General features: G+C 43.2%; 1 protein-coding gene across 2 annotated transcripts in view; it reads right to left on the bottom strand.

The window, feature by feature from the left end:
- Window positions 1-2,690: 2,690 nt before the first annotated feature.
- TTL (tubulin tyrosine ligase) overlaps window positions 2,691-15,177 on the bottom strand; it is a 35,668-nt gene continuing 23,181 nt past the window's right edge. Inside the window, exons 6-7 of one of the 2 annotated variants that reach the window (XM_027621252.1) lie at window positions 10,059-10,202; window positions 2,691-7,707 (exon numbers count right to left, since the gene is read on the bottom strand). In XM_027621252.1, coding sequence (XP_027477053.1) covers window positions 7,650-7,707; window positions 10,059-10,202 — 202 coding nt within the window. In that variant the 3' untranslated portion in view covers window positions 2,691-7,649. The remainder of the gene's footprint in view (window positions 7,708-10,058; window positions 10,203-15,177) is intronic. The other variant, XM_027621250.1, reaches the window with a different exon arrangement.

Raw genomic sequence — 15,177 nt, 5'->3', positions numbered from 1 at the left:
TCTAGTTGGTTTACAGTGTTTTCTATGTTCTTGGTGATCTTCTGACTAGTTCTTCAATTACTGAAAATGGGGGACTGAAAATTCCAACTACCGTTGAATTGTCTATTTCTCTCTTCAGTTCTGCCAGTTTTGCTTCATGTATCTCGGGGTTCTGTTGCTAGGTGCATATGTTTATAACTGTTCTATCTGCCTGATGGATTAAGTTTTTTTACCACTATAAATGTCCTTCTTTGCCTATAGTAACATTTTTCTTTCTTTTCTTTTCTTTTCTTTTTTTTAAGAGAGAGAGCACACACATGAGCTGGTAGGGTAGGGAGTGGAGTCGCAAAGGACAAAGAGAGAGTCTTAATTAAGCAGGTTCCACACCAAGCGCAGAGCCTGATGTGGGGCTAGATATCACAACCCTGAGATCATGACCTGAGCTGAAATCAAGAATCAGACACTTAACTGACTGAGCCACCCAGGTGCCCCACATTTTTTTTCCTTAAAGTTTATTTTGTCTAATATTAGTATGGTCACTCAAGGTTTCTGAGCTACTATTTCCATGATACATTTTACATATTTTTACTTTTATCTATTTGTGTTTTGGGATTTAAGTATGTCCCTATAGATAGCATGAAGTTGGATTACGTTTGTTTTTGTTATTTATTTTGCCAGTCTGCTTTTCTGGTTGTAGTTATTTAATCCATTTAATGAAATTACTGGTAAGGTAGGATTTCTGTCTGTCATTTCGGTATTTGTTTTCTATATGCTTTCTATCTACCTTCTCCATTTTTTTATTACTGCCTTGTTTTTTTGTTAAAGATATTTTCTAGTGTAACATTTTAGTTCCCTTGTCTCTTTTACTATGTATTTAGAGTTATTATCTTAGTGGTTGATGTGTCTTGGTGTGGATCTCTTTGAGCCTGTCCCACTTAGAGTTTGTTGGACTTCTTGGATGCATTTTAATGTTTTTCATCAAATGGGAAAGTTTTTGGCCACAATTTTTTCCGATATGATTTCTGCCTCCCTCTCTCCTTTCTTCTAGGACTCCTGTTATGTGTATGTTGGTATACATATACATTTCTGGAGCACTGTTCATTTTTCTTCATTCTTTTTCCTTTTTTCTTAAGATTTTATTCATTTGAGAGAGAGCACATGTGTGCATGAGCAGGGGGGAGGGGCAGAGGGAGAGGGAGAAGCAGACTCCCGGCTGAGCAGGGTCCTGGGATCAGGAGCTGAGTCGAAGGCAGACACTTAACCGACTGAGCCACCTCAGAGGCGCCCCTCATTTTTTTTTTTCTGTTCCTCAGGCTGGATAATCTTAATCGATTTCATATTTGATTCCTTCTTTTGCCAGCTCAAAACTACTTTTGAACACCTCTACTGAATTTTTCATTTGCATTATTGTACTTTTTAAAGCCAAAATTCCTACTTGGCTCTATTTTTAAAAATGATTTATACCTCTTTAATGATATTCTCTCTCTGGTGACACATCATTCTCATCATTCTTTTGGTTCTTTAAACATTTTAAATAGCTAATTAAAGTCTTTGTGTAATAAGACCAATGTCTGGGCTTCCTCAGGGATGGTTTCTACTGATTGCCTTTTCCCTTCATGGGCCATACTTTCTTTTTTCTTCGCATGTCTCATAATTTGTGCTGAAAATTAGAAAAATCTAATATGATGGGGCAACTTTGGAAACCAGATACTCTATCCTCTCCAGGGTTTATTGTTGTCATTGATTAAATATTTAGAGTTTCCTGAAATAATTCTGTAAAGCCTATATTCTTTGATGTGTGTGGCCACTGAAGTTTCTGCTGCTAGCTTAGTGGTCAACTAATGATTGAACATTAGTTCAATCTAGAACTAATTTCCTTAAACACTTGCACCAGTAAGTCTCCCAGTCTTTGCCAAGGGGCTGTGTGTGTGCGCGCATGCCAGGGAGGCTTGTGTAGATTCTCCTGGTCATATAGAGGTAAAAACAGGGAATTCAGGGGGTCTGGGTGGCTCAGCCTGTTAAGTATCTGACTCTTGTTCTCAGTTCAGGTCTTGATCTCAGGGTTGTGAGTTCAAGTGCTGGGCTCCATGCTACTTAAAAAGGAAAAAAAAAAAAAGGCTGAGGGAATTCAGGTCTCCCCAGGCCTGCACATAGCCCTATACATGTGTGTGGCCTTCTATGTTCTTCAGAAACTTTTCAAAACTTCCAATGGATATCTCATTCCCCATCTATTCCTAAGTTTTTTGGTCAGCTTGTTGTTTGTTCCAACTCTTTTAGCCAACTCAGGAAGCTGAGGTGTTAAACAATTGCTGCTGATTATTTTTAACAAACTCACCTAGGGAAAAGGTTGTTCACAGTGGGCACACTTTGAGAAATGTCAAAGACAAGCCCTGAGATGAGGACTTACATGGAACTGCCACACAGGTCAAATAATGACAATTCACTGGGGATGGGGCTTTTTGGAGGAGCTCCAACCCCACTCTGTACCCTCCAATTGTTGCTAGACTCCTGGATTTTACTATTGTGGGGCTTTTCATTTCCAAGGCTATCCTGGAGCTAGGAAAAGGGGGATGAAAATAGGGTGAATTAAAACATCACAAAACTTGCTATTCTTACCAAGGTGGTACCACTTTTCTTTAATAAATGTTTCTGCATTGTTGCAAGCCTCTGGTTAATTTCTAGAAAGTTTTTGCCAGTGTTCCCATCGCTTTCATGGAGATAGGATTTTCAGAGGTTTTACCCTGCTGTTCTTACTGATGTCCTCTCATGTGAATTTTGAAAAGGAATTTTGCTTGCAGCCCCTGGGACAGGGGCTCATTTTCCTTTGACCTTAGGGATGTTTTGTGGGAGACATCTTTAAAATATCACTGAACCTCTGGGGCTATGGGATAACTTCAGGTTCTTTAAGGAGAAGGGGCAGCTACTGACAGCAAGCAGGACCAGCCACGAAGAGAAGTCCTCTGAAGGCTTTGAACCTGTCCACTCTCAGGATCCTAAGTAGTTTCCTGCTTGGGTCCATGTCTGCCTGTCCCTGCACCCTGCCCATGCAAGCTACACTGAGTCTGGTAGGTGTGTGTCATATCATATCAGAAACCTGTCTGGAGTGCTTAAGCCAGGGTTTCCATTTGTGGAAGGCCTTATCTCTGTGCCAGAAGTATGTTTATGGAGTGAAAGCAGCCATACATGGGAAAGAAGTCCGAAGCATTCAGTCTCTCTACACAGGAAGTTACAAGTTAACTACAATTTACATAAATGACACTAAATGGCTGAGGTGTGTGAGACTTACAGGTATTTATATACGTGGCCTTAGTGAACTCTTAGGACTTCATGGCCTCTGGCTGAATGCAGAATCATATTAGAAGCCCCTCTACCTACTCCCTATGTTTGAGGCACACATAATCCTTTCTCAAAACCATGGGTCTCACCGGACCATCTGTATCATGATTCAGACAATACACAAGACATGTAAGAGATGGACTGGATTTTGGCAGCAGAAATTATTTCAATGCTTCACCTTAGAGGAGCTCATTACAGTTTCAAAAGACAATCTATTGGCTTATGTACTGAATAACATGCTATGTCAGCAAACAATGGCCACATCTGGCTTGCGTTTGTATGGCCTATGAACTAAGTCTGTTTGTTTTTAAGAGGTGGTTAAAAAGAAGAATATGTAACAAAGAACCTGTTTGGTTTGCAAAGCCTAGAATATTTACTAATCTGACCCTTTCCGGAAAAAGTCTGCCTACCTGAGTAACAGAATCATGGACTCAAATAACCAGTGATATCCTAGGACAGTCAACCACCATGATAAGATGATAGAACCAAAGGGCACAAAAACGCTTGAAATATTACTTTAATGCTCTGGGCATTTTAAACATTCATAAAATCGCCTTATTTCAGAATTCATTTCCTCTTAGGTACAGATTCTGTGTCTAGAATCAGAGACAAGTGTATCACTGAATTTTCTCCACAGCACCCACATGCTGCAGGGGACCTACTCTGGCCCCTTGTCTTCTCCAGCAGAGTACCCCCACACACCCACACCCACACCAGGGCTGGATCCACACCTGCCTGACACAAGCTTGGCTGTCAATGAAAACACACTCTGTAGCTTTGCTGCTGCTTGCGGATTCTGTGGATCCCATACATTTCCAACACTACCAGATATTCCTAGTCTGGAATAATCATCCTGAGGCGCTAGTGAAACAGCAAGTCAGCCGGTAAGCATGCCAGTACCCGCTGCACTGAATCATACAGACACTGAGGCACTTCAATGTTCTGGGTAAAATCGAGTTTATAATTTCCACAGGAGTTCAGAGTGAGGGAAGGGGCTTTTCTCTCAGTAATGAATACCCTTAACACATATTTAGCAGATTTATAAATTCCTGTCTGTTTACATTTGTTGTCAAGACTTCACAAACTATTTAAGGAAATGAGAGCACGTTTTGAGTTTACAAATCTGGGACAAGAAGCAAAAAGAGAACATGCTTAGACAGCAGTTGCTTGTATCATGAATACGTAGGTCAACATGTTGACCAACAACAGTCATTCTTAAAGAAATGGCTGTCCTTCCAAAAGGAACTTTTAAAAAAAGTCCTAGGTCTTATTTGATTATTCTAAGGTAACAATGTGTTTGTCCTTCCTTCTCAAGCAGTGGTTCAACGCATCTCAAAGCAGACTGATGCCTCAGGTTTCTGATTTCATTCGTCAGAGGTGGGAGAAAAAGAGAGGGTATAGAAACCAACATTTTTAAAAAGCTTCTCAAGTGATTCCAGCATATAGTCAGCACAGAGAACCTTGGTACCACAGGTTCTTGAGTCTTCCTAATCTCACCTGTCCTCACTAAAAGTCCTTGAGGTAGTCCCCGGGTCAGGCAACAATCTCCTCCATGAGATAAGAAACCAAGGCACAGAGAGGTTAACGGGATCATATTACACTGTGAGGCCAAATGACAGCGGCAAGATTGGAATTAACATCTCTAAATAAAGAACACCTCCTCCCCCAGCAACTGGCGACACGGACACATACTGCACGTATAAAGACTGAGGAGCGAGGCATGACCATCTGTGCCAAGGGTATCATGGAAGGGTATGGAACAGTTCTGAGCCAACCATCCCACCCGATCAAAAACAAATGCATAAAACAGATACATATTTGAAACCATGTGAGGAATGAAGCATAACTTTCTTTTAAACCCTTACTTCCCTCACATATATGCCAGTGATTTATGTTTCTTAGAAAATCCATCAAGATCCATGGACTTGCAACATCTACATTCTTAGCTCTGTCACTGTAAGAACTGGAAAACTCTCAAATGTCCCTTTAATTCAGGTCCAAAAGATCATTACAAATCTATGTTCACATGCGATAGTACGACAAAAACCTCCATGCTTTCCCCGTCACCAGTCCACAGAGACTTCTCAAGGACTCAGTATCTTACACTTTCTAGAAGGGTGTGCACCTTGTTATGATCAAAGTCCCTAAACACTAACCCAACAGTGCTGGGCTTCCACGAGTGACTTTCACTGCTGTTTTATTTTGCTCTGGATGCAAAGTTTATTATCTGTATTCTGGGTAACCAGAATATTTTGTAATTCCAAATTCACATAAGAGCCAAACCAGTTGGGCCTTTCTCCTTCACCCCGACATAATGCCACCACATCCTACACCCACTGCTGCATTTTTGAAATACTCCTTATTCCTTTCTTCACTGTAAGCTCCCACATCTCATGTTTCAGGAGGTATTGCTCTTTTCTCCTTTTAGAAAAGTCTCCCTGACTGCGGAACTGTTGTCTGGTGCCACATAGAAAGAATAATGGAGCACACATATACACAAAGGAAGAACACAGCACTCTACTGGACAGGAGGACTCCTGTGGTTCCCAGTACATTCTAGGAAGGACCTGTTCATTCAGCTCACAATGAACACAAGTAGCATCTTGTTCTTCCCACTGCTAGTGATGTAGCCTCCTAAAAAATCTACAGAACATTTGATCCAGTAAGTGGAAACTACACCTAACAGGACACATTTGTTGACTTATAAGATGCTGTGTGGAGCTCTGAAACCACGTCTTTCCCATTTTAGGAGACTCCCCCATTCAGGCCAGACATACACTCATTTAGACCCTCGCCCTGATGTGAAGAGGCACAAACAGGCAGATAATCCTCCCTGGGACAAAACCTGCCCTTCCAGCTCCTGCAGAAGGTGCTTCGAGGACAAGAAAATGGGGGAGAGCAACCTGTGTCTGGGGCAGTGCCACCTGGTGTGTGTGCGTGCGTGTGTGTGTGTGTGTGTAATTCTACTTCTCCTGCCCCCTAGAGGGGGTTTTCCAAAAGTTAAAACAACAAAAAAACGAACAAAAGGGAACTTCGCAAAAGTGCATGTAGAATTCTGGTTAAAACAAAGATAACTGAGAATCATCGTATTTCAAAGACCCACCACACCCAACTATTAAGTAAAGCAAGACATCGTGCTTTTTGTTTTTTTTTTTTTTCTCTCTCATGCTTATTTGATGCTTATGGGTTTGTGGCAAACTTGCTGCTTGGTTTCTAAAACATGCACAGAGCAGATCGAGAGCAGCATTTGCTGTTTTGGTGCCCAGCCCACACCAATCCTGACAGGTGATTGACCAAAGGCCATCAGGAACATGAGGAGGCAAGCCCCCTTTGCTGTGAGGTGGCGCCCAGCACAAAACCAAGGACTGTTTGTGCATGCTTGTCCAGACCTTCGAGGGCAGGGTGTTGTGGAGAGGGACGGGCAGGGAACTCCTCGGCAACCCCCCAATCCCTGCCCCGGACGGAGGGTTGCAGCTGGGCATAGAGCTAAGGCACTAGGGCTGCAGCAGGTGGAAAGACACCAACCAAAGGTCCAACAGTCTCAACCCTCAGGGAGGAGAGGCGCTGCTCACAATGCTGCCTTAGGATAAAAATTGGATTTTTTAAAGGGTGAGAATGTAAAATAATCAAATCCCTGTCTTTTCCCCTTAGAAGAATATTTTGCTCTCTCCTCAGAGAAATTTGCTTCAGTTTTCACATCTCCATAGCAGTGCTGAGAGTGCCCCCTGGGAACCCCTGAGCCACCACTCTTTGGGGAAGTGGCCTTTTCTTCTTGTGTTCTCCCTTGGATCACGGCTTTGCGGTTTGCCTCTCTTTCTCCAGTCCCGGCTTGGTAATGAGCAATCCTGACATTTCACCTTCCCCTGGAGCAGGAGCTCGTGCTTCTTCTGAGGCAGCTCTGAGCACCTCCCTCGGTCACAGCTTGATGAAGGCAGCCAGCTGCACGTGCTGTGGCTCCGCGTCCGGGGGCGGGAAGACACTGGATATGGCTATGTCCACGATGCCCTGGCACAGTTCTGCATAAAGCTTCCTGCAACGTGTTTTAAAGAGTATCACTGAAGATGTTCCTCAACGTGCACGTGAAAAGTCAAAGTTTTTTTCACCAGGACCTGCCCTAGATGTTCCACCTCACGACCAAATTCATAGTATTGGTTTCCATGGTACATACAAATGCTGCACGAAGATCAAGCATCCCCTCAACAAATATTTCTGGAAGGTCTCAGGTGAACAGACAAATGACTCCTGCTCTCACTGGCAGGGAAGACGGGCAACTTCAATCGAGTGTGAGAGCCATCGTGCCTGTCTGTGGTGGGGATACTTGGAGGGAAAGCACCTTCAGCGTGGCTGAGCAAACTCTAGGAGAGACTCTCCAGGGTGACAAATAAGCTGAGACCTGGGGAATGAGTGAAGTCAGACAGTGGATGACAGGACAGAAAAGAGGAGGGAGAGGAGAGATACACCCAGAGAGAGAGAAGGAGGGGGGAAGGAAGGAGGGAGGAGGAGAGAAAGAGTGCGTTGGGGGAGGGGGAGAAGACGGGCTCTGCCAATGGCAGGAGTAGTGCACACTGAGAGTGGATTTTATTGGGGCAAGAGCAGAAGGGGGGGTCCCCGTTAGAAGGCTCTCTGCAAAAGCCTCCACAGTGACGGAGGACAACCTGTGGGAGAGCGACAGTGGGGGCGGACAGCAGAGGCTGCCAGGGCTGGAGGCTGAGCGGACACGGTCCCAATGCACAGAACCTGAGGGTAATGGAAAGAAGGAGGCTGGATCTTGATCAGCATTCCAGCTTAGATTCTGTGGGGAGGGGAGGTAGACATCCACGCAGTTGGGCGAGTCTGGGGCAGGGGGTGCCTCTTAGACACCCACAAACATCCTTGTAGGATGGTGGGCAGGCAGGTGCAGACCCTGGTCTGGAACTCTGGGCTGTGATGTAATATGATGGTTTTAAAATTGAATTGAATTGAAACTGAGTAAGATCCCGTTCGGAGAAAGCGCCGTGGAGAGAGAAGACTAACACCCAAGACTGAGGCACTGACTGGGGTCCGCTGATGAGGAGCAAGAGGTCAATCTCGCCCACACCTCCTCAGTCGAACCTTCCCAGTAGAGAGTGTGCCCGAAGCCCCAGCAGAAGAGCATCTCAGCAAGGTGTGAGCAGCTGCCTCAAATGCTGCTGAGAGGTCCAGGGATGTCCGCACAGAAAGGGGCCACTGCACTTGGCAATATGGACTTAGCTGGGGACCTTCAAAGAACAATTTCTATGGGGTGGAGGGGATGGCATCCAGCCCAGAATGGACCACAGCATGGGTGAGGATAGAGGAAGAGGGGACAGCCTGAGCAGACACTGCTTTCCAGAGTTTGGCTGTGACAGGTGCAGGGAGGAGGAGCCTCCGGAGCAGAATGTGGCATCAGGGGAGGGCACTTTTTCACCAGCTGGGGAAATCTGCTGCATATGCACATGCTGATGGGAACCCCGAAGAGGGAACAAGGTGGGAGAGGCTGACACCGTGAATGAGGAAGGCAAAGGGACACGGGACAGGAAGAGGGGTGGACAGGGCATAGAGCACAAGGGAGGACTGAACCTTTATTAGAAGGACAGGGGAAAACAGGCACGCTGCTGTGGGTCTGGTGAAGGGAAGATGTGAGCCATCCTGCTCACCTCTCCTCCCTCCTTCCGACTCAGTTCCAAAAGCCACGGCTCAATAGCAGCCCTTTGCTCAATGATACTACCTTTAACATCCTTTATCAAGGATAAAGCATGTCCCAGTTTGTAATCTGTATTTGTCTGGTCCTTTGTCATGCCCACAGTCTCTCTAAGGACAAGGGCCGGTGTCTCTGCTCATGACTGTGACCCAGGCCCCACTATGGGGCCTGGCAGACTGGAGGTGCTAATGAATACTGGTTAGCTGAAGGAACTGCCGAACGAGACGAATCACACCTGCCATGTCACAGTCACTGAGCAAGTGGTAAAGGCCTGGCTCCTAATGAAAGAGCTACTTGTGTGTTAATGCTGCCCCTTGTAGGTCCAGGACTTTTTCTGAAACCTGTGGAACATCACCTCAATTCCTCCAAGACACGGATGTGGGGAACCATGAAGGGGTCTTGACCTGATGAAAGTGAATCTTTAAAAGAACCAGCAGCATTCAAGGATCATGTCCAGGGGACTTCCCCTAACTTCTATGGCCTCCATGAGGCTTTCGTGGGCATGTTCTCCTCATCTGTGCATGTCCCACAGAGCCTGGCACAGGGCAGGGTCCCACTGGATGCTTTGCCCCCCTTCTGAAGACTCTCCCTTCCTCTCCATGGTACATGTGACACTCTTCCCTTACATCCCCATTCTAGCTCCACTGTGTCTACAGTGCCTTCTCAGAACACTTCCTGCCTGGAGAGACCCTCAATTTCTTGGTTATCAGTGTCCCCTCCAACTCACAGGACCCCATTCCCTGAACTGGTCACATAAGAGGGTCTCCTCTGACAGTTATTAGCTTCGTTTGAAATTCTCATAGCAACTACCACCCACCTGAGCACAGACTACTGGTCAACACACATGGGGGAATTGGGAAGGACTGACTCAGCAGCAGAGCCCCCTGCTGGCCAGGGTCCTGCCAAAGGCCACCCTCCCTAACAGCAGTTAAATGGCTTACGCTTGAACACTCTGGAGATGGGAGCTCACCACCTTGCCAAGACAGGCTATTTCAACTGTGGAACCAACTTCCCATTTGTTAAAACACAGTGGTGTTCAGGCTTACTGAGCACAAGCTGGGGCGCCGTTGACCTCAATGAGCCAGACCTTCAGCTCCTCGTCCACCATGAAGTCGAAGCCAAAGAGCTGGAAGCTCTGGTAAGGGAGGTGCCTGGTGCTGATGGCGGGCTCCACGCTCATGAGGCAGCTTCTGCAGGACAAAGGGGGAGAGCTCACTGAGAATGGGCTGGTTGAGGGAGAAGGAACATGGAAGATGTGCTTGGATGATTTTATATCAAAAGTGATGATAAAAAATCCACTTGGACTTAATTTTATTTATTTATTTTATTTTTTAAAGATTTTATTTTGAAGTAATGTTTACACCCAGTGTAGGGCTCAAACTCACAACCCAGAGGTCAAGAGTTGCATGCTCCACCAACTGAGCCAGCCAGGTGCCCCAATTCTCTTTTAATTACCAATAGATTATTTAAGACAATGTTATTTATCAAGGTATTTTTTAGAAAACTCTGCCAATACTCATGTTCTTACAGGTAGGGGCTGTTTTCCCAGCACAGCGCTAAGTCACCACAGACCCTGGAAATGTGGATTCCTCCAACAGGAGACGGCCACCATGTTTGTAATAAATAAAACACTCCCATGCATTGTTGCCACATAAAAGAAATGGACTGCCATTTGGTGAAGAGCAGAATCTGCAGTGAAGCTGGCCTCATTCATACTTTCATTAGCTCTGGTTCTAATGCCAAATTATTACTAATTAAAAGATTTAAATATTAAAATACAAAATAGAATTACTATTAACATCAACTACTGTTCAAAAAAATTGGAAAAAAAAAACACAGAAAACTGAAAACACAAAAATGTTGAACATGAACCTCAGAAACATACTGAGTTAATACATGAGATCTAAGGTCAGGGGCCTAAGGCCAGAATCTTGGACAAGTTCTTTAACCTCTCTTAGCCAAGCTTTGATTTTTTTATCCATAAAGGAAGGGGTAAAAATAATACCTAGTCCTAGCACTGGGATGGTTCAAGGAGGTAATTACATGAAGAACTTACGAGGGTGCCTGGGTGGTTCAGTCGGTTAAGTGTTTGCCTTCGGCTCAGGTCATGATCCCAGGGTCCTGGGATGGGGTCCCACATTGGGCTCCCTGCTCAGTGGGAGCCTGCTTCTCCCTCTCCCTCTGCCCTTCACCGCCCCGCCCCCCCCCTTGTGCTGTCAAATAAATAAATAAAATCTTTCTAAAAAAAAAAAAATATATATATACACATATATATATATAAACCTTACTAATAATAAATCACTGTTTTCTAGAATAACCATCCCAGAAAACCTAGGTCATTTCTGTTTTATGCAGATGTTCCCTGACTTTTTCCCTCAACTGAATGTTGGGGCAAAATATCTATTTTAGTCATAAAATATGTTATGATGACTCTAAGATTACCAGAAATAGCTTTCCTCCTACACAACTGTATGTTTAGAAGGAAAAATGAAGGAACTGGCTTTCATGTGATTAACTCCAAGATGTATCCATACAGGTACGTCTTGACTCATGACTTTAAAGAACAGAGACCTCTCTGAACTTGGAGCCAGAGTCTTGTTCCCCCAACCTCCCTCCACCACTACATCCCCCTACCCCAGCCCAAGTATCAACTTACTTCTCCCCCACCACCAAAATAGGAAAATATTTCTATGCTTATGTTTAAACCTCTAAAAGTAATTTTGGGCAGTTAACCATTTAAGAATCAACTGGAATGAAAATTTCTTCTCTCAATCATCTTTAACCTGCACTGGTAAGCCACATATCACTTTTTTTTTCTATAGCTTTATCTCGATTCTATAAGGGAATACCCTTAACTTTTGTTTTAATTAAAATACCCTTTCCAATATTATAATTAAGAAAACTTTTACATATAATAGAGACTCATGGTTAAAAAAAAGAAGAAATACCCCAACAAAGTGAAAGAAACACTAGGCTCAAACACATAAAGGAAAAACTGAGAGCCAGAAGCAAGTCAAAATTAAATATTATTTTTTTATCTGCTAGAAGCTCAAGATTAATAATTCACTTTAAAGAATTTTTTTTCATCATCAGAGACTTTATACAGTACATCTTTTTTCAGCAGGAGTGGGAAGGTAGGGGGAGGCTAGCTGGGGGGGAAATAAAACCATGAGAGCTGTTAGGAGCATTTATAGCACCAAAGTAGCAAAAATCTCTGAACTGTACAGAACAAGGGGGGGACGGAGGGAAGTAACAAATATCCAATAAATCTTTGCCTAAAATAGGAAACCTTTCTTCAGCACACTTGATTTATCTAGTGTTAGAATTCTAAGCACCTTCATCTTGCCATTTGCAATGAGGTGGATGGAACTGGAGGGTGTTATGCTGAGTGAAATAAGTCAATCAGAGAAAGACATGTATCATACGACCTCACTGATATGAGGAATTCTTAATCTGAGGAAACAAACTGAGTGTTGCTGGAGTGGTGGGGGGTGGGAGGGATGGGGTGGCTGGGTGACAGACATTGGGGAGGGTATGTGCTGTGGTGAGCGCTGTGAATTGTGCAAGACTGTTGAATCACAGATCTGTACTTCTGAAACAAATAATGCAACATATGTTAAGAAAAAAGAAAAAGAAGAAGATAGCAGGAGGGGAAGAATGAAGGGGAGTAAGTCGGAGGGGGAGACGAACCATGAGAGACGATGGACTCTGAAAAACAAACTGAGGGTTCTGGAGGGGAGGGGGGTGGGGGGATGGGTTAGCCTGGTGATGGGTATTAAAGAGGGCACGTTCTGCGTGGAGCACTGGGTGTTATGCACAAACAATGAATCATGGAACACTACATCAAGAACTAATGATGTAATGTATGGTGATTAACATAACAATAAAAAAATAAAAAAAAAAAGAATTCTAAGCACCTCCAATCCTTGAAGAAAGAGGACTAGTTATTCTGCCAGACTCTATGTAAGAATACCTTAAGGAAAAAGTCTCAGTCATTGTGATAAGGTGGTAATGACACAACAGACAACAGACCAACAGAACAGAATGGAGATCCCTAATATAAATGGCCACCTGATTTATAATAAAAGCTCACTAAATGCAGTGGGAAAAGGCCAGTCTTAAGCACAAATGGTCCTCGGGCAACAGGATACCCCGTAGAAAAACATGAAACTTGATATATAACAATTCAGGTGGATTATAGGTCTAAAATGTAAAAGATAAAGACCAAGATGTCCATCAACTATAGAAGGGATAAACCGTGTAATAATCACATAATGAAATATTACACAGCAGTATAAAAGGTAAATCACTGCTCTGTGCAACAATACAGATGAAATCCGTAGATACAATCATAAAAAAAGTTGGAACACGAAACAGGAACTACAGTATAATTCCATTTACATAAAATGTAAGAGTAAGCAAAAGGAATCTATGATGATAAAAGTCAGAAGAGTGGCTCTCTGTGGCATGATGTATATATTTTGAGGGAGTCCAAGGGAGTACTCGGGGGTGCTGTAAATGTTTGTTTGTTTGTTTGTTTTCTTTTTTTTTAATGAGAGACAGAGAGCATGAGAGGGAGGAGGGTCAGAGGGAGAAGCAGACTCCCTGCTGAGCAGGGAGCCTGATGTGGGACTCGATCCCGGGACTCCAGGATCATGACCTGAGCCAAAGGCAGTTGCTTAAACAACTGAGCCACCCAGGCGCCCTGTAAATGTTTTATATTCTGATTCGTGTTATGATTAGCTGAGTGTATGCATAATTAAAAGTTCACTACACTGTACACTTACGATTTGTGGACTTTACCATACGCATGTTACACCCCAATTTAAAAAAAAATCTCCATTGGATTTAGTAAACTATAATAAATGAATAACACTAAAAAATTATTTCCAGACATATTAAGAAACAGGACCAAGAGAAAAAAACAGACAATAGAAACAAGACCTATAAAAGTCAGGGGTTGGCAAACTTTTTCTACGAAGGACCAGACAGTAACTATTTTAGGTTTTGAAGGCTACATATGGTCTCTGTTACATATTCTTCTATTTCTAAATAACCTTTTAAAAATGTAGAAACTATTTTTAGCTTGTGGCATATATGAAAACAAGCTTTAGGTTGGATTTGGCCCATAGAACACAGTTTGCTAACCTCTACTACAGGTAATTCTGGTTTCAAACTAATCAAATAAAGATGTTGAAGAATTGCCATTAACATTTTCAAGATGTTATAAGTGAGAGATTTCACAAAAGAACTATAATCTAAAAAGAGTCAAATGGAAATTCTAGAACTGAAAAGTATAATACCTAAAATCAAGAACTCAACAGATGAGTTTAACAACAAATTTTAACGGCTTTTTCCTTTTTAAATAGGTTGTAGTTGCTGAAGAGAGAGATCAAATCATACACATGGGAGAAACGGGAGAAGGTGAAAAGGACTGGCTTCATGTAAATAGAGTCCCACAGGAGAGAAGAATGGGCCAAAAGCCATAAGTGAAAAGATAGTAGCCGTGAATATCCCAAAACAAATAAAAGACCTGAAGCCACAGATTCAAGAAGCACTATAATGCCTATGTAATGGAAGCTGGAAGACAATGGTAAGCCATCTTCAAAGTGCTTTAAAAAAAAAAAAAAGGATTCTACTGATTTAGAAATGTTTCCAAAGCAAGTGTCTTTTTTTTTTTTTTAAGATTTTATTTATTTATTTGAGAGAGAGAGAAAGCAGGGGGAGGGGCAGAGGGAGAGAGACAATCTCAAGCAGACTCCCCACTGAGCAGGGAGCCCAACACGGGGCTTGATCTCACAACCCTGAGATTATGGCCTGAGCTGAAGACAGTTACTTAACCAACTGAGCCACCCAGGCGCCCTCCTTCTTTATTTTTTTAAAGACATTTGCTTTGGGGGCGCCTGGGTGGCTCAGGTCAGATCTCAGGGTCATGAGATTAAGCCCTGCATCAGGCTCTGCACTCAGCAGGGAGTCTGCTTCAGATTCTCCTTCCACCCCCCCAACCCCTGAACATGCTCCCTCTCTCTCAAAAGAAAAAAAGAATAAGGAAACTGATCCTAGACAAAATTAAGAAAATACATGAAAGAAAGAGAAGCAACATAAACTGTAAAAATGTATGGGGAAATCTAAATTAACTATATAATAATAATGATAATAATGTTG

Source organism: Zalophus californianus, chromosome 8, assembly GCF_009762305.2.
Source record: "Zalophus californianus isolate mZalCal1 chromosome 8, mZalCal1.pri.v2, whole genome shotgun sequence".
NCBI lineage: Eukaryota > Metazoa > Chordata > Mammalia > Carnivora > Otariidae > Zalophus > Zalophus californianus.
This window is presented reverse-complemented; position numbering and strand designations above follow the sequence as displayed.